Source organism: Talpa occidentalis, unplaced genomic scaffold, assembly GCF_014898055.3.
Source record: "Talpa occidentalis isolate TD23 unplaced genomic scaffold, MPIMG_talOcc4v2.1 talOcc4.10, whole genome shotgun sequence".
NCBI lineage: Eukaryota > Metazoa > Chordata > Mammalia > Eulipotyphla > Talpidae > Talpa > Talpa occidentalis.
In genome coordinates, this window is record NW_023600993.1 from 44,507,250 (window position 1) to 44,534,093 (window position 26,844).

Here is a 26,844-nt window from a genome sequence, read left to right on the forward strand (position 1 = left end):
AATCGCTGTTCTGACTTGGAAACTGGGGGCTGATATTGGTAACAGATGCCAGAGGCTGTGGATTTTATATTTTGTACATATTACTTCATTACTTAGTCCTCTGCTCTGGGCAGGTAGGCAGAGTTTGATCTTTAAGGCCAACTTAGCAACCCTCCTACACTTCAGCTTTCTTTGCTCTCTGGAAAAATCTTCACTGACATTGGGTTTATTTATATAGGCTCAGCCGTGCTTGTGAACAGCAATCTGGAAATTAATAAAGGCCAACAGCATATTTCCTCCCAGAGCGATGCATCTCCCCTTTCTCTTGCTAACTAACGTTCACAGCCTGCAAAGCGTAAAGCTCTGAGATGTTTGCTGCAACTCCTTGGAGTCACAGGACGAATAGAGCAGGGAGACAGATTATCTTCTCCATTCTTCCCACTGATTATTCCGAGAACAAACATGGGTTAGTTGAGGTTGTTTTTATTCAGGTACAAGGAGCGTGGACAGTACCTGTGCTTTTTGATGGCTTAAGAAACGGTCTCACCTCCACAGCCCCTGAGGCCTGAGAATCAAAGAGCATCTGTAAAGGCCCACGGGTGTCTTTTTCTCTTTCCTTTTACTCTTTCCTCAGCACAGTCAGTGGTCGTTAGGATTGCTGGCTTCCCCCCGGGCCCTCTCTTGTCTGGGTTTGTGATTCCAAAGCACCAGCTTGGACCAAAATGCGTGTGTTGGTTGTTCCACATCAACTCTATGCCCATGTTGAAAAGACATTGTCTGTACTGTGACACTAACTGCAAGCAGGTATTATCAAGTGCACAGGGCACTGCCGTTTCTAAGCTTTGGATCTGGCACCAGGAAAGGCTGCCCAGAAGAGAGGAACCATCCCACTAAGGAGCGTGCTGACCATTTGAAACTTGTTTTTCGACAGCCAGCTAGAAAGCTGAGCCCCTCAGAACATATAATCCATAGGCTAGAGGTAACCAGCTCCTCAGTCCCCTCCGTGGGCTGAGTGGGTGATTTCCAGCTGAGGCTTGTGGGGGCATGACCTCTTCACAGCTTGTTCTCCCCCAGCATTTAGTGTGCTCCTGCTGTCTTCTTGAGTCCTCTTGACCAAGCCCAGGAGGGGCACAGTGAAGCCAGTCCCCAGGTGTGGCAGCCCCTGGAACTTAGCATTCAGAAGCTGTCATAGGTGTACCCCTATAATCTGGTAGGTGCAGATGCCACATCTGGGTGTGGAAACTCGGTTGCACTCCAACCAGTGGGCCTCATCCTGTGGGCCCTCTGAGCCAGAACTGAGAACAAATAAGAGAGGTGTTTAGGAGTAATCAGAGGTGGTTCCAAGCTAATAAGGTGAGTGTCAGGAGAGAGCCAGGGCGCTTCTTTTAAGCCGTGGTGACACCTAATTCTAAGAGAAGAATTACTTTAAGGAACAAACTGAAAGAGGAGGGCATTCTGACCTGTGGGATCATATGCATCTGGAATCAGTGATTTAAGTAACAGCCTGGCTCAACCCATCAGTGTGGGTCACTGGTTGATCTCTGGACCTGGTCATTTGATCAGTGATAAAGACGGCTCCTAGATCTCGGAGGTGTTTAGATAGTAGCCTCGCATTGCTGAGCAGCTATGGGACCCTGAGTGCTTCTTCATAATGCAGGGGTCTGTAACATCTCTGCAGTGGGTAGTAGATCAAGTTCAACTACAAAGGTGCTTGACATTTGACACCATGGGTCTGTGCCCTGGTCTCAGTACAGACCCTCAGTTGGACTGTTGCCTAGAGCAGGGCAGCAGCGAAGGTGGAAGTTACCAGGAAAGGATGTGTGGAAAGGATGTTGTTCTCAGTTCAAGGCAGGTAGAACCACTTGGCCCTTTTGGCAGGAAATCTTCAAGTTGAAAGGGAGGGAAGGGCCGTGGAGAGAACCCAGCCTCCCACCCAGTGTCCCAGAAGCAGCTGTTGTCACGTTGGGCTGGGAAGATGCATCATTCTGAACTTGGCGACCTCCCTTAGTGCCGAGTTGAACAATGCGTCTTCCTGCCCAGGACATGGACACCTCCTCAGGCCTCAAGCTCTCAGAGGAAGAGGGATATTACATTGGGGAAAAAATGATTCTGAGGTAGGAGAGATCAGGAATAGCATCATGTGGGAAAATCAAAACCGTCTGCTTGGAAGCCTGGAGATTCATGTTTCTGCCTCCGTCTTCCCTGACGCTGGCGGCTCTGTTACAAGCACGGAAAAGCCAGCCGATGGATTAAGAGTTTTCAAAGCTGCTGTCTTCCATGACAGTTGCCACTCAGAGTGCCTGAAACTCAGTTGTTAGGCTGAGGAACTGAAGTGCACACCAGTCATATTCATGGGGATAGTCAGGATGCTATTGTGATGTAGAAAAGAACTCCATGGGTGCATGAGAAGAACCCAGTTATCCCTCCTGAGTAGGGACACCCCAGTTGTCTACCTTCTGTGACCTCCTTTAAATTCACACAGGCACAGTGTTTCTCGTATTTCTGGTCACTTCTAGTTGTGGGGGTGGGAAGACCTGCACCTCTGCAATCCTCTGCAACACCAGCTGGGTGTCCTGCAATTTGACTCCACTCTGTCATTATCTCCCTGGAGATAGTGTTAGATTCCACAGATTGAGGTCTCGGTCCCCCAAGACTGTTGCTACCCACTTCAGATGCCAGCCACAGGTAGTAGGACCCCAGGTTACCCATAACTCCTACTTAGTCTGGCTACAAACCAGAGATTCCCACAACACTATTCTTTGGTTCCATTAGTTTGCTAGTATGGTTCACAGAACTCAGGGAAACACTCACTTTTGCTAGTTTATTAAAGAATAAAAGATACGGATGAAGAGATGTGAGGGGGAAGGTCTGGAAGCCCATGAGCTTCTGTCTCCAGGAGTTGGGGTGCCTCACCCTGCTGGTATGTGGATGAGTTTGCCGACCTAAAAATTTTCCAAAGCCTGTACTTTGGGTTTTTTAATGAAGAATTCCTCATTTGGCCATGTTGATCATTAACTCCATTTCCAGCCTGCCCCTCTTTGGAGCATGGGGGTGGAATTGGAAACTCCAAGACTTTAATCTTGGCTTGATCTTTGTGGTGACCAGCCTGCACCCAGAAGCAGTCCAGAGTGGCCATATTAGAAGAAAAGATGGTCCTACTGCTCGTATCACTTAAGAAATTATATAGGTTTTAGGAACTTTGTGCCGCAAAGTGGAGGCAGAGACAAATATGTATTTCCTGTTATCTATAACTGGTTACATCCTCTACTGCATGAGTTTCCTTTCAGTTTTCTCATCCCAGTGCCTTCACAGGCTGGTTTTTCTGTCTGACATATCCAAACCTCCTTCCTCCCCGCTCACTTGATAAACACCTACTCCTTGTTCAGATTTCAGTGTAAATATCACTCGGCTCAGTAAATCTTTCCTAACCAACCCTCCCCCCTCCCCAAATCTCCTAAGTCCAGGCCCTTTACTCAGCCTTTTTTACAGACTTGCTATAATAATTTCCTTAAAAGCATGTAACTTTTCCACGCCTGGTGCAGAGCATGTTTAACCTCTGTGGTGCCATGCACCCCTTAGCCATCTGGCAGATCCCATGAATTCTCATACTGATGGTTTTAGATACATAAAGTAGCGTAGTTGCAAAGGAAGCCAATTAGCCTCCAATGGTATGATAATTTTTTAAATTATGAAATAGTAATTTATCAGCTTCTCGATGAAGACATTGGATGATAAAATCTAGCAGCAGGTCTAATAATCATTGTAATTTTGAAATAATGAGTGTGAAGGGGAAAACTTCAGATATTGACAACAACAGTAATCTAATAGGAATAAATCAGTAATTTCTACTGATGTCACACTCACCTTCAGGTCAGTCACCTGAAGGGGACCTGCTCACCTTCTGTGGTTTGTTGCCAACATTTGAAATATAAGGAAATAGTAAATATTAATTTAGAGGTTAATAAAAATAAAAATACATTTTTTCCCATTCAAGTTCACAAATCTCTGTGAATTCTGTCCAGATCCCTTAAGGATCCCAAGATTAGAACTCTATTTGAGGAAGATTAAGTGTTTAATAGACTATATCCCCTCTGGGCTATAATCTCAAGATCTTAGGGGCCTTGTCAGTCTGTGTTCATCTTTGTTCCTACTTCCTTCTCGAGGTCCTGGCATATAGCAGTTGCTCAATAATTATTTAACAGTAGCTCCTCCTGATCACACACTTTCTGTATGTCAGCACACATTCGTGCATTTACCCAGGATCATGCCGTTGGTATGTCCAGAACTGAATCAGTCTGACTCCTGAGTGATTAAGTGAATGAATGACTGGCTTGGGTCTCAGTCTCGTCTCTAAAACAGAGGAAATGATGGAACCAGCAGCCCCACAGAATTACCGTGAAGACTTGATGACGTAATTTGTGAAATATGTTCACTCAGCCCAGTGCCAGATTCATCAGAGAGGACCCATTAGTGTTAGCAAAGTCAGTGCTGAAGGGCACAGAGGAAGGGCCTTGGGGATGGCAAATTTTGGCCCTACTGCATATATTTCCAGCATCCCCATGATAGATTAAAAGAGCATGAGCTTAGTTTGCATTTCTGATGGGGGGAATTGGTGATTGGATGCATCGATTTTAGAGGGTCTTGAGGACTTGGAAGCTGCTTTGGAAATTGTCAAGAGATAACCACACACCCCCCCACCTTTCCTCTCTCCCTCTCCCACTCCCTCTCTATCTCTCTCTTACTCTGTCTTTCTCATTTGTCATTGATAATAGAAAGGACCCCAGCTCAGCTTGAGAGTCTTTGAATAAGGAGGAGAAATTTCCAAAAAAATGACCTCAGGGAGGAATTTCTCTTCTTTAAAAGGCTAAATCAAAGAGATCTAGACCAGAGGCAGAAAAGAGAACAGGAAGGAAGTTTGCATAAAGGTTTGGTAACCTGCCCTGGAAGCCATGGACGTGAGGCTGCAGGAGCGATACAGAGCACCTGCGTAGGGCTGTTCTCTCCTTGTAAGCACCAAGGAAGCTTCCCCACATCTTTATCTTGCAGATAGGAAAGCAGATGTGGGAGGTGTAAGTGGATAGAACACACATGATCACCCCTGTGCATTCCCCACTTTTCTGGTGTGGAATATGAGAGACCGAGTTCCGGTTCTGAACCCTTCTCCTGCTCTGTGACCTTGACCCAGTCCAGTGACTTGGCCTCTCTGGACTCCAATGTCCTCATCCATCTTTAACGGGCAGAGTTGAACCCACCTCTTGGATTCAGGTGTGTGTCTGACTGCCTGTCTGTCTGTCGTCTATGGATTATCTGAGATGAATGCATGGGGTCTGGCCTCTGGCATGTGCTTGACAGCAAACAACTCCAACTGGACACAGTTGTAAATCCCAAAAATGCCAGAGCTGGGTCCTGTTTGCATTTCATCCTTGTGGTTTCTGACACCTTTGTCAGAGTGATTTCCCTTTCATGAGCCCTTGGGTGGAGACAGAGGAGGTAGCCCCTCAAGCACCAAGATTCCAGGTTTGCAGTCTTAATGTGGTCTGCTTTGGGGATTTCGTGTTTACCTAGACCTCTTTGATATAGCCCTTCAAAAAGAGAAATCCTTCCTTGAGGCGATTTCTTTGGAAACTTCCCCTAAAGGACTCCATATTCAAGGGTTCTTGAGCTGAGCTGGGGCGATAAAGAAATGACAGGCATTTAAGCTGTTCGAGGCAAGGCTCACGGCTGTGTTCCTCTTGAATAGTTCCCTTCTGCTTGTTAGAGGAGATAGTGCTCCTTCTCTCTTTCCTGCCAGGCAGGTCCCAGGGGGAGGCATCTCCCTGCCGTCCTCAGCTGACTTAGGCAGGCCCTTCCCTCAGACCCCACCCTGTGTGGTATATGATGTCATGCCTCTCCCCCCACCCCCCAAAGGCAGCAGTTTGGCTTCTGTTGACGAGCATTGTGAAAGAGTGAACAGCACCAAATGGCAGTGTTTAAGCAGGGCCATCTCTGATTCCTGCTCGATAGTTAACCTGTTGGCTCAGGTGTGAAACTTGAAGGAGGGTGGCCCTGGAGGATCAGTCCAAATGCTTTCAGGCACTTGGAAGTTAGACGGACTTTTAGACAGAATTACCACATTCGTTTATCCATGTCCCCAAATGAAGAGGATTGGAGGTGGGGGCAAGGACCCAATCTTTTCCTTCTGGTATTGCTGAGAAAACATCCTTGACGTTGATTTAGAATCAGAGGACCTTGGGTGCTCTGCTAGATACCTCTCATTATTTAACAAAGTCTGGGATCGTAATTAAAGGTGGTTCAGAATGAAGGCAGAAACTCTCAGAGCTGGCACTGAGAGCATCATTTGAGATGCTTGTGAAAAGCAATCAGACCCCGGTGGGAATGTAATCAGGCCCCTGAGAAGGGGAAGGCTGATGTCAGGAGCACCTCAGAGGGGATATTTGTTTAGAGAGCTGGGTATGGCACTTCCCACATGGTTAAAAGGCTTCAATTTTATGTATAAGGATTTATCAGGCTCTGGCAGGCTCCCCTGTGTTAGGTGCAGTTGCAGGGGTTGTCAAGGGTATGGGGTACCTGATATGCCTCCAACAGTGTTCTTGGTGTTCATTTCAGGCAAACAATGGTGGGCCACCTGGCCATGCATGCCAGGCACTTGTGGGTGAAGCAGGCTGGATAAAGACAATGTGGAGTGGTGGGGAGTGTGGCAAACCAGAGCTAACATACTCTCAGTCTACAGGGTGGGGAGTTACTATGCTGTTCCAGGCAACCACTGCTATCTATAAATGCAGGCCCAGTTGTAAAAGTTGTCTTTCTATGAAAATTTGTCCTTTTTAAAAACACTATATAGGCCCAGAGACTTGCTTGTGTATACCATTGGGCCCAAGGCCCACAAATTCTGTTTTCACCATAATGTTCTCTGCAATCCTCACCCCCACCCTGTGAAGAGGATCTGCTGAGTACTAGTCAACCACTTTACAGATGCAAACACAAGAGACTATATGGGCCTGGCTGCAAAGCTCATACTTTATTATTATGCAGTAGTCCTGCCTTGTTCATAGTTACATATTCTGAGATTTCAGTTCCCACAATCAATAGTGGTTTGAAAATATTACCTACAATAAGACATTTTAAGAGAGGGAAAGAAACCGTATTCTTATCACTTTCATTATAGCAGATTGTTCTAATTGTTTTATTCTACTGGTTATTGTCAATCTCTTCCTGTGCCTAATTTACAAATTGAACGTTATCATAAGCATGTATGTGTAGGATCATATATAGTATATAAATTTTTCAGAACTATCCATGATTTCAGGTATCCACTGAGGGTTTTGAGCATATCCCCTAAAAATAAGGGGAAGATGCTGTGCCACTTTTCCCAAACCATTCTATAAAATTCCACTGTGCCGCTTTTATCTGTTTTTGTGTTTGGAATTTAGAGGGTGGTTTCGTTTCAAGGAAGCATTTCCATCACTGAAAAGAACAAAGCTTGGAACATGAGGTTCTTTGGGAGCATTGGTCATCTCACCTCCCCCAGCCACCAAGCATGCTGGGATTTTTGTCACTTGCATCGGAACACATTTTTTGGTTGGCAAGGCATCCATTAGTGAAGGTGTGAATTAGATCGGGACAGACTCCTTGCATCAACTTGGAGCTCCTGAGGGTGACCCAGGAATAGATTGTGTGGCACCGATTTTATACATGGGAACTTTATCAGTGGTCCTGACTGAAGAGCAAAATGCTTTCCTGTGTTTTGTCAGCAAAACTTGAGGCCCTGTCACAGACACTGGCGATAGGGAGTTTATTCCCTGCTGTAAAAATACTTTCAATCCAGTTAAACAGAGGGGTGGACTGATCATGAGGATGTGGTGTGACAGGCACTTTGAGGAGAGACAGAGTTGTTCTGGGAGCTCAGGAGGCCTGGAATCTGACATCTGGAAGGGGAGCTAATGATGAAGCCCCACCTTTTAGGAGGCTGGTGTGGGTGGGGATTAGGGAGAGATGAGGGAGTGAGAAGGAAGGGTGGGAAGTGAAGGTGCTGGAAATGTGGAAGAGGGTCTAGTCACACAGGAACTGAGGACCCGGATATACTAAGAGATTTATTTCATCCACCCAGTTCTTTCAGCCGATGTTTATTAAAAACCCACTGTGTACCAGGCTGTGTCTCAGAACCAAGAATACTGGAACAAACAAGCCTGGAGGATGAAGCTCACATTCTGGTGGGAAGACAGAATTCATTCTAGGTGGTCAGTGAAGCCAGGAATATAACTCTGCATGGTACTAAGTACTAGGGAGAATCTCCGCTCTGTAAACGATGGGCCTCTCAACTGTCCTGAGGAGCAGAATTTGGTATTCAGAATATGGTGCAGTTGATAAACATATTTCAGATAAGGATTTGGCCTCCCTTAATCTTCCAGGTCTGCAGTCAGCAAACCATGGACCCCCTGAAAGTTGACAAGTCAAAACTTACCCACCACCAGCATGACTTTTTGTAGTCATGAGCTGGGAAATGGTTTTCAAATTGTAAACAGTTGGGGAAAATCATAGGAGAAGAATATTTCATGACACATGAAAATTGCAGGACATTGCAAGCTCGTTTGTTTATGTATTGCCTAGGCTACTTCTGCATTTCAAAGGCGGAGTTGAGTCTTTTCAACAGAGATCATATGGCTGCAAAGCCAAAAATATTTACTCTCTGGCCTTTTATAGGAAAAGTTTCCCCAGCCGTGTTCTAGTCCTTCCGGTATCTGCAGGCACCTCCTCCAAAGCTGGCCCAGGAAAACCCTCCCCTGTCAGGAATTGGGGGCAAAGGAGAGTTGAGAAAAATTCCTGTTCCAGCTACTCTCCCCATAGGTCAGGACTTGGTACTCTTTAGGTGCAAACCCCTGATAAACTCTGATGTTCGGTCTGGGACACAAAGGGGTGATCCCTTGTGTGAAGCTGGGCCTGCCTCCATTGCCAGCTTAACACAGTATTTTCTAGTACATTGAGATATATAATGCCAAGCTTCATTCAAAGCAGTGATACCAAGCTCAGTTTATTGACAGGGAAATATTTTGAGACATATTGAATAAAGCAGAACAACAACAGAAAACTGTTACTGTGTTATAACATTTCAGTTTTCATTTGTATATGCACTTTTACATATATATGCAGAGCTATCTGGATGTTCAGTCCCCAGAAAGTTGACAATAATTATCTCTGAGTGGTGGGATTTAGAATGATTTTTTTTTTACTTTTTTCTTACATTTTTATACTAGTTAGGTTTCTTTTTTAAAGTCTTAAAATGAATCATCTTAATCAGTAAAGAAAAACATAGCTATTTTAGTTTCAAAGAATAAGTAAGAAGAATGGGTACATCTGCACGTGGGTGATGGAATTATTTATGTGATTATGATGTAATTGTTAGTGATATTCATCCCTAAACAGCTTACCACTAACTGGAGCAGGGAAGTGATGGCTTCAGAATAAGGAAGATTAATAAGCATATGGTAGGAGGTGGGAAGCGATGAAAAAGTCAGGAAATCTGATCTGGTCATCAGCATGAGAGATGGAAATTTCCCAGTATATAAATCTCCAAATTTCTTTGGTGCATTGGGAAGATTGGGGTTTAGATCTTTTCCTGATCTCCCCCTCCTTCTTCCCTCATCTACCCCCCCCCACTACACTCCCTCCCCCCCCACACACACACACTTTCTGTGCTGCTGTCTCCAGAAACTATAAGACACTTATTAAGTTGGGGTATTTAAAAATGGTACATTAGCGCCACCTGGTGCCCACACTCTGTCGCTTCCCCTCCAGTGTTTCTGGAAGCCCCCCTTCAGATTCTTTGTTTGATGTCCCAGCTCTGGTGGCATTTGCTTGGCAGGCATCGTGATGCCTCCCGGGGTTCTGCAGGGCAATGGGAATGCCTCATTAATTTATCTCTTCCTCCTGTCTCAGTCGCCCAAAGCCAGTCTCTTCCACTGAAGCGCAGCTTGGCAGTTGAAGAGCAAAAGGATACCTCCCTGTCAAAACCAATCTCTGCTTTTCTCCAGCAGCTAGGCCCTAAATCTGGGTCTGTGCTCCTCTGGCAGGGAAGCTATTGTGCTCCCCAGGACTGCCTTGGGCTTGAGCTCTTGGGGAGTCTGGCTTATGGGGAGCTCTTTGGTGTATAGTTGGGCCCTAGGAGGTGCCAGAAGCAAGCTTGGAAAATACCTCCCCTCCATCTGTCCCATCTGGCTTGCAGTGTTAGGGCCACATATGTGATCCTTGGGTGAATCTTCAGCTCCTCCCTTTGGACCAGTAGTTCTCAAACAGGCAATTTGCATCCTTCCCCCGACATTTGACATTTTCTGCAGACATATTTATTTGTTGTAACTTGGGAGGGAAATACTACTGGCATCTAGTGGGTAGAGGCCTGGCATGCCCCTTGACATCCTACATACGCAGGTCAGCCCACCTCCCAAGAGCAAAGAACGGTCTGATCAAGAGGTCGTAGTGCCGAGGTTGGGAAAACTGCCCTAGACGGTAAGCCCCTGGAACCAGAACCACAGGCCCTGGGAAAGGGCACAATTCTGACTAGCTATTCTCAACCCTTTAATAAGTTTACCCCTAGACAGATGCAGAACGTTCCAGCCACAAGACAAAAAAGGCTCATTAGCCTGGCTGCTCGTTACCCCCCCCACCCCAGGATAATCACACAAGGTTCTCTGGTCCAGAGAAAAGTCATCCCTTTTTTTGTACCTTTGCTATTAAATCACCTAGAGTCTCATTTTAAATTGTAGTTGTTTGCACACTAATCTATTCACAATAAAATTTCATCTACAATTAAGTTAGTCCACGTTCCACAAGTCAAATGGCCTGGCTTCCTCCGAAAGTCCATCCTGGAATAAATAGCCAGGTGACTGCTAATGCAGCATATGATGGGGTGGGGAGAGGGAGGGGGCTGCACACAAACTTTTAGAGATATTTGGAGAAATTCAAGTATTGACTGTGTGACATGATATTACTAAATTAATGTTTATTTTCTTAGGTATGATAATGGCAACCTAGGTGGCCATGCATCACTTAACACTGGGATACATCCTGAGAAATAAGTCCTTAGGTGATTTTATTGTTATGTGACATCGTAGGGTATAATTACTGACACCTGGATGGTACACCTGGCTGTATACACGGCTGTGTGACACAGCGTGTGGGGACCCCCATCTGACACGCAGCCCTTTGTTGGCCAAACATGATTGATTTCTTAGCTCAGGCTGCTGTAACAAGAACCACTAACTGGGTGGCTTACAGAGCACGGAATTGTATTTCTCATAGCTCCAGAAGTTGGGGGTGGGAGGTTGATCCAAGATCCAAGTATTGGCCGATTATTTGCCTGGTGGGACTGCTTCCTGGTTCACAGTGTTCTTCCTGCTGAGTCCTCCCACAGTGGAATGGGGTGTCTTTTATAAGGATACTCACTCAGGAGGCCCCACCCTCATAATCTGATCTCCTCCTCCCAAACACTCACCTAATACCATGGCAATGGGGATCACGTTTTAATGTGAATTTGGGGGGTGCACAGTCCACTGCAGTTACATGGAGGATTGGCCTTTTTCTGTAAATGATACAACCCAGAGTATTTAGGAGTCACTTGTCAAGACATCTGCAACTTGCTTTCAGTGACAGCAGGGAAACAGGGGGGGTGTAAAGGGAGAGAGGGGGAACAGATGTGCAAATGTTAGCAGTAGGAGGAGCTTAATGAAGGGAGTATGGGCAGGTACTAGGATATCACCTACTGGAAGTTGGAACCTTGAAGAAGACACGGGTTAGCCACTGACTATGCCTTGTGCCTGGAGGCCCCCTGAGCTTGTCCGTATGTGTGTTCAGTTTGCAGCTCTCCACCCATCCACATGAAGGTGCAGCCCCTGAACCAGACAGCCCTGCAGGTTTCCTGGAGCCGGCCCGAGACCATCTACCACCCACCCATCATGAACTACATGATCTCTTACAGCTGGACCAAGAATGAGGACGAGAAGGAGAAGACATTTACCAAGGACAGCGACAAAGATTTGGTAAAATCTCCCTTTCCCAGTGGGGTGCTTGCTGCTCTTTCAGTTATGGGGTTCCTTGCTGCACCTCCCTGCTGGACACCACTGTGTCCCCAGCCCCACATGCCTGTACTTGCCATGGACTGGGCTGCAGAGCAGTGGACTGTACCCTGAGTCTGCCAGGCTCCATCCTGCCCTGACACTTAGACCAGGCCACCAAGCAAAACTAGTCAATTTCTTTATAATTGGGCCCTTCAAAACTGACTGCTTTTTCTTTCATTAGTTTAAAAAAAATAGCCTCCATTAAGTCCTTTTCATCTGGTAGGGTTCCTGTAAATATTAAATTATGCAAATGTCCAACAGGTCCTGGCTCTTAGAAAGCACTACATAAGTACAAGCTGTTATTCTTACCATTATTCCTCTTCCTCTCCTCCCACTCCTGCTACGCTCACCACCAGCTGGCCAGGTCCTCTCCACTCCCTCTCGTCACAATGGCTCTGCTTCATACATTCCCATTAGCCGCTTGACCCCGTCTCAGACACTGTGATGTCTGATCTCACATGGAGGGCCAGATTTGGCCTGTGGGCTGTAGCTTGCCTGACCCTTGTAGTACACCTGTGGTATTCCTTCTGTATTCTATCCATGCCCAATTCAACTTCTCACCTTAAAAGTGACATAAATGTTAAGTGGCCAGCCCCCAAAGAGGCCAACAACAGATGTTTGAGAAGCCATCTTCCCCCGTAAGAGCAAACCCTCACAAGCACTAGTCTGTAACTCTTTGCACAGAAACTTAATGTGACACACATTTGGGTTTGAAAACTCGTGTTTATTGTTCATCAAAGGGAGGCTTTGGAACCCTGAAGCCTGCAATTGTATATGCACGTGAGAAAAGCAATAGCACCGAGTAGGAGTCTTCATGGCTGTTAATCACTTTTTCCCTCCAATTCAGAGTCCCCAGGGCCAGTTCAATCAGTTATAGAATAATACTCTTTGAATTCCTTTAGATGAAGATTCTTTTACTTCATTTCCATTTATATTTTCAATTTTCCTATTAGACATTGTTATCTGGGCCACATTAGGGAATGATGAGCTTCACAAAATCAGAGGACTCTTTTAAAAGGCACCCAAGGTTATGATGTATTTTGACCCTTCTCTTGTCACTACTGGAAGTCCATAAGGGGCTTTTCTCTTTCTGAAGTAAAGATGGCTTGCATTAATCAGCAGAAACTATCGAGATGCTTATGCAGTTGCCTGTTCTAAGTAGAAAATAATTAAATATGCAAAGATGAATAGATACTGCCTTGCAGCAAATTCTAATAAATCCCTGCATAGATGGAGCGAAAATTTTGCTCTGAACAGAAGACTGGGTCAGAGGTTTAGAGAATGAGGCATAAATTAGTTTCAGAGAAAGAGAGAGATGTAGACAATAACATGCTTTGACAGCAAGTTCTTTTTTTTATAAGAATTTCGAAGGTTGGTTATTTTCTTTGGGGACACACAAAATTAATTTTAATTCCTCAAGAAGTCAAGAGTGCTGACTTAGTGGCAACAAAGCTATTCTCTAACTTATGGTTACTGTGACCCAGAAACCTAAAAGAATATTTATGTAGCACTTTCCAGTTACAACCCTCTTCCACATCCTCACTATAAACCTGTGGTGGGTGTTACTACCTACCTTTTCCAAAAGAGAAAACGGAAGCTAACAGTTAAATAACATGGCTCCCACCCACAGCTCTTACCAGGAAGCTGTTTTCTAGGCAACAGCAGCAGGTTAGACCACAATTACCTTTTAATACCTGGTCAGAGGTTTTTAATAGCTATGTGGGAAAAACCCACTCAATGGTTAAGCACACATAATTGCTTTCTCTATTTGGTCCAGAATATATGTTTGGATGACAGGACACTCATCTTTTAGGAAATCTTTGAAAATCAGTCTTTTCTTGTTGTTAAATACTCCTTGCTTTTTTAGGTAGTCTCTAATCCCCAATTTTAAAAGGCTCTTGGAATAAAGCTTTGAGGAATGGGAATCTGGATTTAGCAGGTGATGTTTCACCAGGAATGGGTTGACTTTTTCTAGAATGGGTCAGATAGTAAAGATTTTAGGCTTCACAGGTCATAAGGTCTCTCTGTGGCAACTACTCAACCCTGCCAATCGAGGGTGAAAGCACATTAGACAATGCATAAATAATAGGCTTGATTGTGTACCCATAAAACTTTATTTACAAAAACACATGGAGGGCCAGATTTGGCCTGTGGGCTGTAGCTTGCCTGACCCATGTGGTACACCAGTGGTATTCCTTCTGTTGCTTAATATGGACTATCTATGAACAAGGCTTGCCTGGCCTTTGTTATCTAGTTCTCTTACAAGGGTGCAGAGGATGGAAGAGGACAGCTGGCTAAGAATCACTAAGCTACTAAGCAGGGTTTCAAGGCTAGATCTCAGCCACCTCACCTCCAGCCAGGCGTTCTTCCTAGTATCGTGCCCCATATCTTTTGTGGTCGAGAAGCCACTGGGCCTTTAAACTACAAAGAAATACATACTTGGAGATTTTATTAATGATATTCAAAACTTTGCTGGCATCTGGAAATTCCATGTGCTTGATAATTCTAGAAGACATCTAGGACATACAGTTTATAAGGTAGTTTAAAGAAGCCCAAGCTTGGGCCTCCCCTGGTGCGCAGCAGTTGAGCGCTGGGCAGCAAGGCTGCCCGCAGCCTCTGCAACGCCGGTTCGTTCCCTAGCCGCAGGCGAGGGTCCCACAAAAAAAAAAAAAGAAGAAGAAGAAGAAGCCCAAGCTTATGAGTCCCTGAAGGGTAGAAGACATGGTCAAAAACAGTCAAGAATAAGAATCCAAGGCTGATTTTGCTATTTCCCTTCTCCTGTCTATTTGAAAGTGAATTCCCAGGCAAGGTTATTTCTGAATGCTTCTCCTTTCATAATGAACCTTTTGTAGGGGGGCTTGGTATCTGCCAGGCTCCGCCAGGTATCCAGAAACCTACCAGTGCCCCTTACCATCACTTTAGCTTTGGCCTCCCAACAAGTCATCGCCTCTTCTTTCTTCACCAACAGAAAGCCACCATTAGCCATGTCTCACCTGATAGCCTTTACCTGTTCCGCGTCCAGGCCGTGTGTCGGAACGACATGCGCAGCGACTTCAGCCAGACGATGCTCTTTCAAGGTGAGGCCGGTTTCCCCACTGTCTGGCCTGAGGTGGCCCTGAACCCCTTCCTTCTTTGTGCTTTGTCTGTTTTCCTCTCAAGGTGCTTGGACAAAAGAAAGCAAGTCTGGCCTGAGAATCAGTGTGGGGTCTTCCATCACACCTGGAAAGCATTGGGAATATAGGCCTCTCATATGGGGCCTGGGGGGTGCTCCTAGGCCAGAAGTGGGAGGAAAAGCAAAGTGTTGATTTGGGTTTTTATGGTTACTTTTCAACTGTGGTGAAAGAAGTATTTGGATCTCCACCCACCCGTTGCCTGTCACTGTCACATCACGAAAGCACCTCCGGGTCCCACTCTCAGGGAGTCTTTCTGGGTTTCTAGCATTACCCAGTAGCTGACATCCAAACAGGTCCAGTCTCCCCTCTGACCTAAGGGTCCTTGAGCTTGAGATATTCGTTCCTGCTGGTTTAGTCACTGGTATAACATCCCAGAGCCTGCACTCAGGTGAGGAAGTAGGGTGTTTTACCTCGATACACAATTTAAAAGTGCACCAAAAATCCCAGTGACCGAGATGTGTAATATTTTAAAAATATATTTTTCAAAGCAAAAACTTCATGAACAGGGCCTCCCCAGCGGCACAGCGGGTTGAGCGCCGCGCTGTCAAGCTGTCCACAGCCTCTGCAGCACCAGTTTGATTCCCGGCCTGCCAGGGAGCTACCCACATGGCACGGCAGACCTCTCCTGTCTCACCCCCTGCTCCCCTCAGCAGTGTATTTCAGTCAGTCTGCCTGTTCTGTTCCCCTCTCTGTCTCTGGTGAATCCTCTCATCCTGTGGTGTCTCTGGCCTGTGCTCCAGCTCTGGTATAAATAAATAAATCTTTAAAAAAAAATGAACAAAATACCAGAATTTTAAATAAAGACAGAATCCACCTGTCTTACTTGCAACAACGTAATCCTAGTCCTGGTTCCAACAAAACTATATTTACAAAGCAAGGCAGCCATCCTGTGGCCTGGAGTTCGCAATTTGGTTTTGTGACCTGCACGCGCACCAGCCTGGAGTGGGGGACCAGGCCTTGGGCCCTGATCTGCCAGCCTTTGTCCTCCCTGAGAAACCTACACATGACCTTTTTAGTTTATGGTTCTTGACCTTTTTGAGTCGGTTACTAGGAAGTTTTGAACCTTACCCCTGGAATATGTGAATTTTGCACCTACTGTAAAACTTGTAGGCTAGGGACCAGCAGCAGCCACTTCATCTGAAAGCCTGTGAGAAATGAACATTTCTGGGCCCCTCCCAGCCCAATGGCTTCATAATTGCTGAAGGTGGGAACCAGGAATCTGAGTTGTTGTTGCTTTTTAAGATTTGTTTTTATTTATTTATGCATACAAAAACTGGGGTGTATGCACCCCAGAGGTGCAGGGGTGGGGGCGGTGGTGGTGAGAGAACTCACCAGAGACAGAGTGGGCAGCAGAACAGGCAGATTCACTGAAATACACTGCTGACGGGAGCGGTGGGCATGTCAGGAGTGGTCTGCTGTGCCATGTGGGTAGCTCTCTGGCTGGGGATCGAACTCAGGCTGCAGTGGCTGGCGATTGCTTGATAACTCTGATACTTTAACCCCCTATACCACCAGAATCTGAGTTTTAACAAGATGGCCTGGGTGATATGTGCTGGTTTAGAACTGGGACCTTGGAATGAGGGCCCAGGTTTGAGTCCTGGCTGCCCCTTGTTGTTCCTGTCACTCGGAGAAGGTTCCCTAACTTCTGACCTATAGTTTCCTAATCCAAAATGTGCTGGTGTTAACAGTACTAGTCTCTCAGGTCCTGGTAAAATGCCATAGTGTGAGGCACACACACGTGTTAAGTAATCAGCATCATGCCTGGTTCCGACTATAAACGCCTCCCTTTTATTAGATTTGACATAAAAAAAAAATACATGATGAGCCTAGGTAAGAAACCATTCAGCCTGGCTCCCCTCCAAGGATTCCTTCTAGCTTTATAATTTTGTGCTTATATTTTAATATTCTTTGCTAATCTTCACCTTGATCACATCCTTCCATTTAAACTAATTGAAATGAACACAACTGCATTTTTTTTCCCCACAAATAAATCACACTGCATGTGTCTACCTGTGCCCTGAATGTGTGGTCCCCTTGGCCTATGTTGAGAAAGGACCTCAGGTCTAGACAGGATCTGTGCCAGCCAAGGCGAGAAGGAAGGGAAGGCCAGGTTGGGGGTTCACTGAGACTCAGGCCTGGGAACTGTTCCCTCCCATGTGCTCTAACCCAGAGCTGGAATCTGCAGAATTGCTTCTCCTGATTAATAGGCCCCTCAACTTGCTGGCTTCTGCATAGACTTTGAAAAATTAAATGTTTGTAATGTAATGTAATTCAAAAAGGCCTTGTCAGCTATAAATTCAGGGAAATGGAATATTTAAAATATCCAATCACAGTGACTTGTCTACAGACTTTCTTTGTTCAGAAGTGGACATGAGTTGCCTTAATCAAATATCGATGTTTGTCCCCATATGTTGACAAAAGAGCACAGATTCTTCGTTCCTCCCCACAATGCTTTGGCATCTTCCCTACAGCTTCCAGGAGGCGGTGTCAATCCAAATCTTAATCAAGGTGATTAAGTTAAACCTTTTCTGGTGAGCCACATGGGCATTTATGAGCAGGAAAGGCCAATGTGCAAAATCGATCAGCTACTAGGACTTAAATTTTAAAAGGGAAAGAAAGCAAGTTTAGAGAATTCCACAGAAGCCACGTTCAGCATAATGAGGCTTCCCAGTGGTAAAGTTTACATCTGGATGTGGATCAGGAAGGAAGCTGGTACTTCCTCATGCCACTTGGAATAGTGATCTTTTTATAGTAAATATATCAATACTGTGTTCTAGATATCATAACAATAAATGTGTGCTATTTGTCTTACTGTGATAAATGTAATGGTGGGCACTGTCTGAGGAATAACTCACAGTTACAGGCATTTGCACATAAATGATTGCATCTGAACCTCACCTTGTGGCAGTTGGAATGTAGGTATTATTTTACAGATGGGGAAATGATGTCCAAGGGTGGTCTAGTATCTTGCAAAAATTCACTTAGGTGCAAGCAGTGTACAGATTTCTTGTTCCGAAATTCAGTCATTCATTTACTAACATGGACCACCCTGAAGAGTAAATATTGCCATGTCCGCATTCTTCAACACATGAAAAGGTGCATTGCATCGTGTTTAAAGGCTTTTTGCAATTCTCTATGGTCATGGAAAATAGGGTTCCTGAGCTCTTTGTACCACAGACCCATGTAGCAGCCTGGGAAAGCCAAAGGATCCTCTCTCAGAAGAGTTTTTAATGAATGCATAAAATACATAGGCAAGGCAACCAATTATGTTCAGATACAGTTGTCAAAATATTTTAAGCAAATTTGGAATATAGTAGTAGATGTACGTTTTCATTAAACTATTAAATGATAAGTGATGGGTATGTTAGCTACTGTGCTTTCTGAGAGTCCAAAATCACTGCAAACTATAAGGCAGTATGAAAATACCTGATTTCAATCATAGACAAAGTCACAGGTCCTGTGACTACAACTGAGATTTGCTGTCTGCATTTATGACGGAAGGGAGAAGAACCACCGCTTAGTAGGCGCTTAGTGAGCATGCAGATGTGATTTCCCCCGCACCCTGGACCTGGAGACCCCAGGTTAAGTATCCCTGATGGGAAAGATGCTATGAAAAATTCCTAGTCAGCATGGCTAGACCTGACGCGGGTGGAAATTGCTCCCGATTAATGGAACGGCGCCCTGCTGATGGAGTGGCTCTTTAGTGTGTTGCCCTTGATTAGAGTCTTTGTAAAGGCAGGAGAAGTGGGGCTCCTAGGAACCGTCTTCCTGTCTCAGCAAAGGGATGTATGCAGACCTGTGTGAGGCCGTGCACTGTTGATCCTCGTGCAACTAAGGATGGTAGATATTGAGTCTCGGGGAGACGAGGCTACCTTATTTTATGTGGAATCTGAACAGGTATTGATTTCTAGTTTGGTCTGTTCTCCACCTTTGTCTCCTTGCACATTTCACTTTCCAACTCCTCAAAATGAATAAATACATCTTTAGGTCAAGACTTGCAAAAAACTCAGGTGTCCATGTATGGTTGAGAGGAGGGTGCTCAGTCAGAAATTGGAGACCCTAGCTCACCTGTAGGGGGTGATGGATGCTCAGCTCCAACCAAATGCGACCCTGCAGGAAGGTGAACTTGGTTTGGCCAGATAGTGTGTGTTTTTTTTTTTCTCAGGGTAAGCAGGAAATTGGGTTTCTTTTAAGGTAAAAGCTACTGTTTATGATGTTGGCAGCAAATTGGGTTTTCAAAAAAAGCTTGGCAAGTCAAACAAAAAATACATGCTGGTCACTTGCCGCTTCTGGTTTAGCAGAACCGCAGCAGGTATAAATGTTATTTATTTTGGTGATTAGCATTGTTTGCTCATTTTTCAGAGCCATGTATATATAGGAAACAAACTTTTATAGCATTGTTTTTTCTAAATAACCACAAAGAAGCAGGTTGATCCTTTTTTTATTAAGTTACACTATTTGGCATTGCTCACAGTAGCAAAGGTGGAAAGACACATGCCTTTCAAAAGGGAAAACAAACTGTGGTGTGTGTGTGTGTATTATTCAGCCTTAAAAAGGGAAAAAATTCTGATCATCACTACAACATGGATAAACCATGAAAATATTATACTAAGTAAAGTAATTCAGTCAGAAAAGGACAGTCATGTTTGGTTCCATTTTTATGAGGTTTCAGGAGGAGTCAGACTCATAGAAACAGAAAGAAGATGGCGGCCACAAGGGCCGGGGCCCAGGGACTGTTTGGTCAGAGGGTACAGCTTTCAGTTTTTCTAGATGAAAACATTATAGAACTTTGTCCGCGCAATAGTGTGAATATATGTGACCCCTCTGAACTGTGCGCTGAATGACTCGATGGTAAATTTTGTTATGTGTATTTGACCACAGTTCTAAACCATTTCAAGTTATGTTGTTTAATAGTGATAAAAATGGGAGATCAGAAATTTAGGAAGGAAAAAACACCAAAGAGGGTGATGTGGGGTTGATACAAAAGAATTTGACTTAAAACAACAATAGCAAAATTTTATGGGGTTTTATTTTGACATGTTTAGTTGAGATAACACTGGTTTACAACACTGTATATGATTTAGAGGTATAGGATCGCCCCCTTCAGGTGTTGTTGCTACACCACACCCACCACTAAGACCCCCTCTTATCCCATAAAACATAAGTAGAAATGAAAGATGACAGTACACAATAGATGAGGCAGGCAAATAAATATCAATTATTGTACTGCACAATATTTTAAGAAAGTGGTAAAATGTTAATTTAAGGTAAGCTAAGTCTAGGATGCATACCATAACCACTCAAAGCAAACTATAAGAAATTATAACCAGGGCCTCCCCGGTGGCACAGGGGATTGAGCACAGCTCTGGGAAGCTGTTCGCAGCCTCTGCAGCGTGGATTCGATCCCCAGCTGACCAGGGAGATTCCCACATGGTGTGGCAGACCTCTCCTGTCACGCCCACTTCCCCGTTCTGTCTCTGGTAAATCCTCGCACCCTCCCGTGTCTCTGGCCTGTACCCCAGTTCTTGTATAATTTTTTTAAAAAATATAACCAAAATGGAATATATGATTCCATACATACAAGCGCAAAAGAAGGCAAAACAGCAGCAAGTCAGAATGAATGGTGGTCACCTTTAGGGGGTGAATGTGGCATTGACAGCAAGCAGGGGATGGGTGCTGGAGAATGTCCACAGCTCAGTATGGGTACTAGAACACAGGTGTTTGCAGAAGTAGAGTAATGAGACCACACTTCTTCAGTTTTGTTCATTTTTACTGTATTTAACCTCAGTAGAAAACAAAAGTTTTTAAATTGTCTTAAACTAATAAGAGTTAGAAAACTATGGCCCAGAGGAAAAATAGAGTCGTCTGCAATTTTTTATGACTCAAGCTAAGAAGAATTTTACAATTTCAAATGGTTGGTTAAAAAAAAAAAAAAAATCTTAAAAGGAGTATTTCATGACTTGCGGAAATTATATGTGACTCAAATTTGTGTATCTAAGTAAAATTTTGTTGGAATAACAGAGTTACATACCTAACAATGTAATCTCCTTGTTTTTCAGCTAATACCACTCGGATATTCCAAGGGACCAGAATTGTGAAAACAGGAGTGGTAAGTACAGAATGGTAGTCTTGGGCTGACGAGTTACTTCACATGCATTTAAAACTGTCACCACACGGTGGCAGTATGATGTTGTTATACTGCTTGATGTGAACCGGTTAAAATACAGGAAAAAAGTAACATTATTCACTCTAGTTGAATAAATTATGAAAACAAGCTGGGCAACAGAGTTAAAGCAGTTGTGTTATACTGCATAATTTGTCAAGGTAAAAACTCTCTAGATTTTTAATTATTTGTTAAATGCGGGATCACACAATGTAAGAATGTAAAAGATCTGTTCCGAGACCTGCATTTGACAGCTGCTGCATTCGGAGGCTGTCATTTGCCCAAAGTTATGTGGATTTGCGCATTTCTGGAGCCTCAATTAACATCTAAGTTTCCTCGTTTCTAGTGCAACTAACAGTCACCATACTTACAACAGTATTGGCGATAACAACTATAGCATAAAACTTACCCAGCATTTCCTAGGTTTCTAGGAAACCTAAGATGATTTTATTTACTTCTTGTGGCATCCCACAGGATTGGTTTTACTCTTATTTCCATTTTATGGATGAGGAAATCAAGGCTTAGTGACTTAGATCAATGTGCCCAGTTATCAGCCAGGGAGCAAAGTGAGGGGTCAGCTCAAACCCAGACCATCTGACTTCTGACTCCTGTGCCTTATCTTATGTGGCATCTGGCATGTCCTTTACCAACTTCAGAATGTGATTGCTAACTTGCTCACCCTTACACAACCAAGTTTTCGGAGTAAAAATTGATGATGTTATGAAATCTAAGTTGGTCTCAATGTTCTGAATGGCATAATTAATGGGGTGAAATCTGGATTCTGTGCAGCAGATTATAAGGCTAGAATTATATGAACAGCTCAGAGCAACTACTTCTTTCCTAAGATACTGTATGCCAGTGACAGTTCAGTATAATAGGAAGCATGAGTTCAGCTTTAGACACACCCCACCTTGCCCTTGTCCCTTAACATCGCCATGCCTCAATTTCCTCACCTATAAAATGGTGATGGTCGTGTGTGCCTACATCGTATCACGGAAAGTCCTGGCATATAATTGGCACTTATTAAATGGAACTCTGGTTCTTGTCATCATCCACATGGGCATAGGTGTTGCCATGGGTAAACCTGGAGACTCTGAAAGGAATAGCCACTGTTTAGTGCCCACCTACATGGACTGGAAGCCAGTTCTGGAAGCCACAGTGCAGTGTGGTTCCTGCTTTCAGACCTGGTGGGGTGTTTCCCCTCTTTGTCCATCACCTCCTCACCGTCAGGTGGAAGACCAGATCCCCAGGGCATTTCACCATCTAACAGCTGTATATTCTCCATAGCACCCTTGACGCATGAAAAAGCTAGGGCTCCTGCCTCTTCTGTTGCCCCCCAGTTGACCATCTGATGTTGCCAATTGACTGCTTATTTCATTTGTCTTTAAGCCAATATTAATGCTACTTACTTTTTTGCCACTTAGCCTCATCCTGAGCAATATTAGTGAAAAGTTGGGCTTGATGTGCTAGTTACAAATTTGAATGCACTCCAAGTAATTGTAAGGCCAGACATGGTCATGCAGGGCTCCCCTCATGTCCACTTTCACAGCATGCTTTGGGGACCCCCGTGGGTATGGTAAAGGATGAATAAAACCCTCTGAGTGTCACCACCTGGGTCTCGTTTCCAGTCCTAATGGCTGACATGTCTCTGCTTTCTCTTGCCCTGTCCCTTCCCTCAACCTCGCCTGGTGACCCTTTCAAGCCCACAGCGTCTCCTGCCTCCTCGGCAGACATGGCCCCCATCAGCTCCGGGTCTTCTACTTGGACATCGTCGGGCATCCCTTTCTCGTTTGTGTCCATGGCGACTGGGATGGGCCCTTCCTCCAGTGGCAGCCAGGCCACCGTGGCCTCAGTTGTCACCAGCACGCTCCTGGCCGGGCTGGGGTTCAGCGGCGGCGGCATCTCCTCCTTCCCCAGCACTGTGTGGCCCACCCGCCTCCCGACGGCCGCCTCTGCCAGCAAACAGGCCGTGAGACCCGTCCTCGCCACCACAGAGGCCTTGGCTTCCCCCGGCCCCGACGGTGATTCGGCGCCCACCAAGGACAGCCAGGGTGCCGAGGAAGGGAACAAGGACGAGAAAAGTGAGCGTGAGGATGGGGAGCGGGAGCATGAGGAGGAGGGGGAGAAGGACTCTGAGAAGAAGGAAAAGAGTGAGGGGACCCACGCCACCCAGGAGCGGAACCAGACCGAGCCCGCCCCCACCCCCTCATCTCCCAGTAGACCTGCCCAGAAGGGCGGGCATCAGACTATACCTGGGCGCAACCACAGTGCCGGCCCCACAGACCAGCCTGGTGCCACCAGGGATGCCGACCCAGGCCTGGACCCCCATTCGGTCACCTCCACCCAAGTGCCCCCCACAGTCACAGAGGAACATTATGAAGGGAGTGAGCCCAAGAAGCCGGAAATGCCATCGAAAAAGCCTATGTCCCGAGGGGACCGATTTTCCGAAGATAGCAAATTTATCACTGTAAATCCAGGTAAGCGGCCCGGTCCTCATTCGAGGCTCCTTTCTGTTGTGAATAGTCTTGCTGTGGGGATAGGGGATGAAGATCCAGAAAGTGCTTAATATTCTTGGAATCATCTTGCCCCTGATAGAAAAGACAAATGGCAGTCGTGCAGAGGTGTGCGTGTATGACTGTTTTTTTCTAGTAAGAATAGCCTCTGCTCTCCTAGTCTCGCTGCAGGAAGTGTCACCTTGATATTTATTTCCTGGTAAAAGCCACTTGTTTCAGAATAACTCCAAAGACTTCAACCACACAAGAAAACAAATGAATAAGGGAGACATCCATCTTGAGCTGTTTATTCATTAATATTTCATTCCTTATCCATTTATTCAACACCTTTATTTATGGACTTCCTCTTTCATGCCCGCCAGTGGGCTGGGGCTGACCTGGAAATTAGTCCCTGCCACCTGGAACCCAGTATGGAGAAGGCAGAGAGGTGGCAGCCAGCTGGGCTGCATGTCTGGAGGTTAGCAAGCAGGCAGGTTAGCTGGCAAACAAGGAAATGAGCTAACGCAAGTTGGAGAGTGGGAGATGGTAAGAGAGGAAATGGACAGGGTGCCATCAAATAGAATGATGAATGAGGAGGGCAGACACCTATCGTGACTAGAAAGGTCATTCTAGAAAAGCAACATTACATCAAAACATAAAGAATGAAAGGCCCCTGCTTGGGGGAGTTGGTTTCAGCTCATGGTCCTGGCCCAAGAAATAGGACTCTGTCTCAGAGCCCCATTTGCTGTGCAAATTGCCTGGTTTATAGATGGCAAGCCGGGGCGAGGCTTGTCTGGGCTCCGTGGTGAGGATGTGCCCCCTCACCCTGATGGTTGGCGATTTCGTGGCTCTATCGTGTGCTCAAATTTCAACAAATCATCCTGATAGTTTCTGCGAGGGAGCTGTGAGCATGAGGGGTAGTTATCGTTGTGAGGGGTTTTCTTAATAAGAAATTCTTCCTTTTGCCAGACTACAAGATGTTTAGCAACAATTTTTTTTGCATCTAAGCTGTTGTGGAGTTATAAGAGTGCAAAAAAAAAGCAACTGGTAAATATTTATTTGCTTTTGCACTTGTAAACATTAAAATTCATCTAAAGCTGAGATCTCGTATGTTAAGATACAACTTAGAATAAATTTTCATGTTTTGAATTACGATCCTCCTTAAAGCTGGTATGGACTCCTTTTTTGAAGTGTGGGTTTCCTATGTCTGTTGCTCAGTGTGCCCTGGTTTTAGGGAAAGGTTGAATTTAGGTTTGCGTTGAATTGAGAGAAGGAAATATCTGGCTACTTGTGAAGTTCTTTGAAGCTATTCTTGCATGAACAGTGATATTTCCTCTAGGAACTGCTGTGAAAAGGTTGAGTTTCCTTCATTTGAAAATAGTTAAAAAATATTTTTGGAGTACCCACTGTGTACCAGGCACCAAAGTAGGCATTGGGAAGAAAACATAGACCAAAACAGATTTCTTTTCTCCTGGGATTTATATTCTAGTTGGAGAGCTTGAGAATATTCCAGTAGACAAATGCATAACTTCAAATAGTGTTAAGTGCTGGAGTCAGGACAGTGTAGCATCTAGTGGTCAAAGGATGGCATTTGAGTGGAGACCCACCTGGTGAAGACCAAACCACTCAGAGGTACATGGAAGAGCATTTTGGGCTGTGGAACAGAAGGATCAGAGACTCTAAAGTGCGGATTCATTTGGATCGTCCTGGGAGCCGTTGGAAGTCCAGGGCATCCAGACATAGAGTCAGGAGCAGGGAGGAGAGGTGGGTGTAGATACTCGAGGAGCTCAGACCAGCATGACACTCAGCAGCCATATCCAGGATTTGCTTCTAACTGCATCAGAAAACCAGAGGTGGGTTTCAGCAGGAGCATTATTACCCATCTGACTAGCTTTTTTGAAAGGTGACTGTAGCCTCTGTGTGGACATTATATAGGGGAGGCAGGAGAGGACCGAGGAAGCCCAGTTCACAGGTGGCAGTGATGGTGGCTTAGACCAGTGTCATCTTTTCAAAGACTTGTGGTGGACTTGGAATTGATTTTCAAGCTTCAGTTAGTTCATCTTTGGACCTAGGACTCTCAGCCTGCTTCTCTTCACTTTCTTTTTGCCTAACTTCCTGGGAAATAGGTGCAGAGCATGTAACTTAGGAGTATTTACATCCTGAGAGATTAGAAAGGAATAGGGACATGGGGCATGGAAACGAGTCATTGTGAATTAGAGTCACATTTCAGGGAACAGGGTCAACCCTGGAGATTCCCAACTCCAGGAATGGGGTGGGTCTCCAGCTTCAGCCTTTCAGCTTCATCTTTTAAGACAAGATGGTGAGTGTCTTCCATCTTGGCAATGTAGCTTTAGAGTGAGATCGCCCCAGGGGGCTCTGCCTCCAGTCCACTGGGGATCCTCAGGCTGATCTTGGCTCAGCGTCCTCATCTGTGAAGTGAGGATAGAGATCCCCTTAGTGCCAGAGGCTGTGTGGATGCATAGCACCCTCCTTGCTGTCAGTGATAAGGAAGGAGGAGCTGTCCACAGCCCACGGCCACATCATCGTTGGGAGGCTCCTAGCAGGAGTTTCTTTTGCATTCATCCAGGACATTAAGAAGTGTGCCGAGGCTGTGGCCACAGCGAGCTGGCCTTAAAAATGACCCCCGGGAACTCCAGCTTATACCTAACAATGGGAGACCAGCAGGTCCTTTATCTAAATGGGAAAGTGCAGACCTCCCCAGTGGCGCAGCGGTTGAGTGCCTGGTTGTGAAGCTGCCTGCAGCCTCTGCAGCACAGGTTCGATCCCCAACTGCTCCCCGGCCACCAGGCGAGGGTCCCACATGGCGCGCAGACCCCTCCTGCTGCCCGCTGCTCCCCTCAGCAATGTATTTCGTCAGTCTGCCTGTTGTTCCCCGCTCTGGCTCTGGTGAATTCTCTCACCCTCCTGTG

At 45.4% G+C, this 26,844-nt stretch overlaps 1 protein-coding gene across 3 annotated transcripts in view; it reads left to right on the forward strand.

Moving 5' to 3' along the window:
• The window catches only part of PTPRG (protein tyrosine phosphatase receptor type G), a 671,624-nt gene that overhangs the window by 563,337 nt on the left and 81,443 nt on the right, over window positions 1–26,844 (forward strand). For all 3 annotated transcript variants that reach the window (XM_054695203.1, XM_037492051.2, XM_054695207.1), the window contains exons 9-12: window positions 11,824–12,008; window positions 15,055–15,163; window positions 21,319–21,368; window positions 23,125–23,899. In XM_054695203.1, coding sequence (XP_054551178.1) covers window positions 11,824–12,008; window positions 15,055–15,163; window positions 21,319–21,368; window positions 23,125–23,899 — 1,119 coding nt within the window. The remainder of the gene's footprint in view (window positions 1–11,823; window positions 12,009–15,054; window positions 15,164–21,318; window positions 21,369–23,124; window positions 23,900–26,844) is intronic.